This window comes from Bombina bombina, chromosome 12 (genome assembly GCF_027579735.1).
Source record: "Bombina bombina isolate aBomBom1 chromosome 12, aBomBom1.pri, whole genome shotgun sequence".
NCBI classification, from domain to species: Eukaryota; Metazoa; Chordata; class Amphibia; order Anura; family Bombinatoridae; genus Bombina; species Bombina bombina.
In genome coordinates, this window is record NC_069510.1 from 68,164,071 (window position 1) to 68,166,372 (window position 2,302).

Here is a 2,302-nt window from a genome sequence, read left to right on the forward strand (position 1 = left end):
TTAAAAAAAAAAAATGCATGGCATTTTGCCACAAATATTCTTTTTTTTAATGTACAATGAATTGATAAATTATGTTTCAACATTTTATTACATCACTTGACTCGCTTTTGTAATATATATTGGTATGCACCTTTAATAAGATGGTTATTTGAACTCTTTTTAAAGACACGTGTATGATTTACTGTGCCCTACTCCAATATGGCGTCTTCAGCGACACCTACTGGCAACAAGTTGGTAAGCAGAGTGTCTTTCGGCCGCTCTAGGTGCTACGACTAGTTAGCTTGTAGATATTATACCTCCTGCACATGCGTAGTCTCTACATGGCTTTTGGCAGCTGCTTTCCAAGCTGGGCTAGGCCTCAGCCTCGGGCTGTATTTTCCGCTCCTCCCCCTGGTATGGGGACCTGATAGCTGACTACCGTGTCCCGGTGTCATGTATTCTCCGCAGCGCCGGGACTTTATGTCCGTCACTCTCATCCAGTCTGAGGAACCTAGAAGAGGAGGATATAATAACAATAAAGGCTGGAGAAGGAGATCCTGCTGGAGGGTGAGAGTCCAAAGAAGGCTGGGTTTGTTATGAGTGAGGCTGGGGGTATAAACGCTTTAAGGGTCAGAGGAGAATATACTTCTGGAGAGTAGAATGGGGCAGAAAATGGTGGGTTACCAGTTATTTATTCTTCACTATATATTGTATCGCCTGTGGAACTTATGAGATCCCAATAACGTTGTAGCTCCTGTCATTTGTTTATTTGGAACCTCTCATCTATACATAACCCTGAATAATCTTTATTCTATATGCCCACATCAAGCCACAGATATAACCATGGCACTGAATCATTTTATAGTTATATAACCACATCAGGCAGGCTTATGATAAACTCATTTACCTGTTGCCCCTTATCAGCCATAAACTCTTAGGTTTAGAGTAAATCAGTTGTGGTCCCCCCCCCCTTTTTATTTATATATATATATATATATATATAGTATTTGACAGCTAGTTGACATACTGGAGTATCCAGGTAAATACTGCCTGGGGATGTGAGACCATGGGAGGCTACAGCTGGATGGAGGCAGAAGTTATTATAATGTTGGGGAGGCTGGCTGTTGATAAACCAGTAAGGTGTGGCAAATTGTGAGACCATATACTGTACACAGGGACAGTGAACAGGAGCCTCAAGGGTAGAAAGAGCAGCCAAAGTAGAATATACTCATGGAGGGTGCAAGGCCATGGTAAGCTATGGCCTGAGACAGCAGAACTGCTGGGGCGGAGCCTGATTATTTGTAAGAAATCAGGGGAGAATGCCCCCCCCTCTAAATCTCAAATATACAATAATCTGTCAGTAATGGCCAACTTCCTAACACATAGGATCATTATTTTATTTTAAAAACCTTAAAGGGACACTGAATCCAAATTTTGTTCTTTTGTGATTCAGATAGAGCATGCAATTTTAAGCAACTTTCTAATTGACTCCTATTATCAAATTGTCTTCATTCTCTTGCTATCTTTATTTGAAATGCAAGAATGTACGTTTAGATGCCGGCCCATTTTTGGTGAACAAACTGGGTTGTTCTTGCTGATTGGTGGATAAATTCACCCACCAATAAACAAGTGCTTTCCATGGTTCTGAACCAAAAAAATAGCTTAGATGCCTTCTTTTTCAAATAAAGAAAGCAAGAGAACGAAGAAAAATTGATAATAGGTGTATATTATAAAGTTGCTTAAAATTGCATGCTCTATCTGAATCACAAAAGAAAAAAAAATGGGTTCAGTGTCCCTTTAAGAGCTGCATATACATTTGTGTTATTAAAGGGACATAAAACAGCTGGTTTCATTGTTTTAGTAAAAAAAGCACTGGCATATCAGTGTTCTCCACAGATAATTTTGCCAGCCAGGTAGCATTATGAAGTAGCTGGTTAGGGCTAGTGTAATATGTAATATTATTATATCAGTTTCAGCTAACTGAAGCACAAATGAGTTGCATAATTTAATATAAATTTATTAAATTATCATTTGTGCAATAAAAAAATAGCATTTTTAATACTTACTAATTTTAGCTTAATATTGTCTAAAATTTTAGCCGGGTGGTCAGTAAAATCAGCCGGGTGGTGCACCCGCTAAAAAGGTCCTGGGGAGAACACTGCTTATACTTAAAGGGACACTGAACCCAATTTTTTTTCTTTTGTGATTCAGATAGAGCATGTAATTTTAAGCAACTTTCTAATTTACTCCTATTATCAAATTTTCTTCATTCTCTTGGTATCTTTATTTGAAATGCAAAAATTTAAGTTTAGATGCCGGCCCA

General features: G+C 38.3%; 1 protein-coding gene across 1 annotated transcript in view; it reads left to right on the top strand.

The window, feature by feature from the left end:
• Positions 1-319: 319 nt before the first annotated feature.
• Positions 320-2,302, top strand: part of MAN1B1 (mannosidase alpha class 1B member 1) — a 131,018-nt gene continuing 129,035 nt past the window's right edge. The window contains exon 1 of the mRNA XM_053695718.1: positions 320-546. Within this exon, the coding sequence (XP_053551693.1) occupies positions 433-546 (114 nt within the window). The 5' untranslated portion in view covers positions 320-432. The remainder of the gene's footprint in view (positions 547-2,302) is intronic.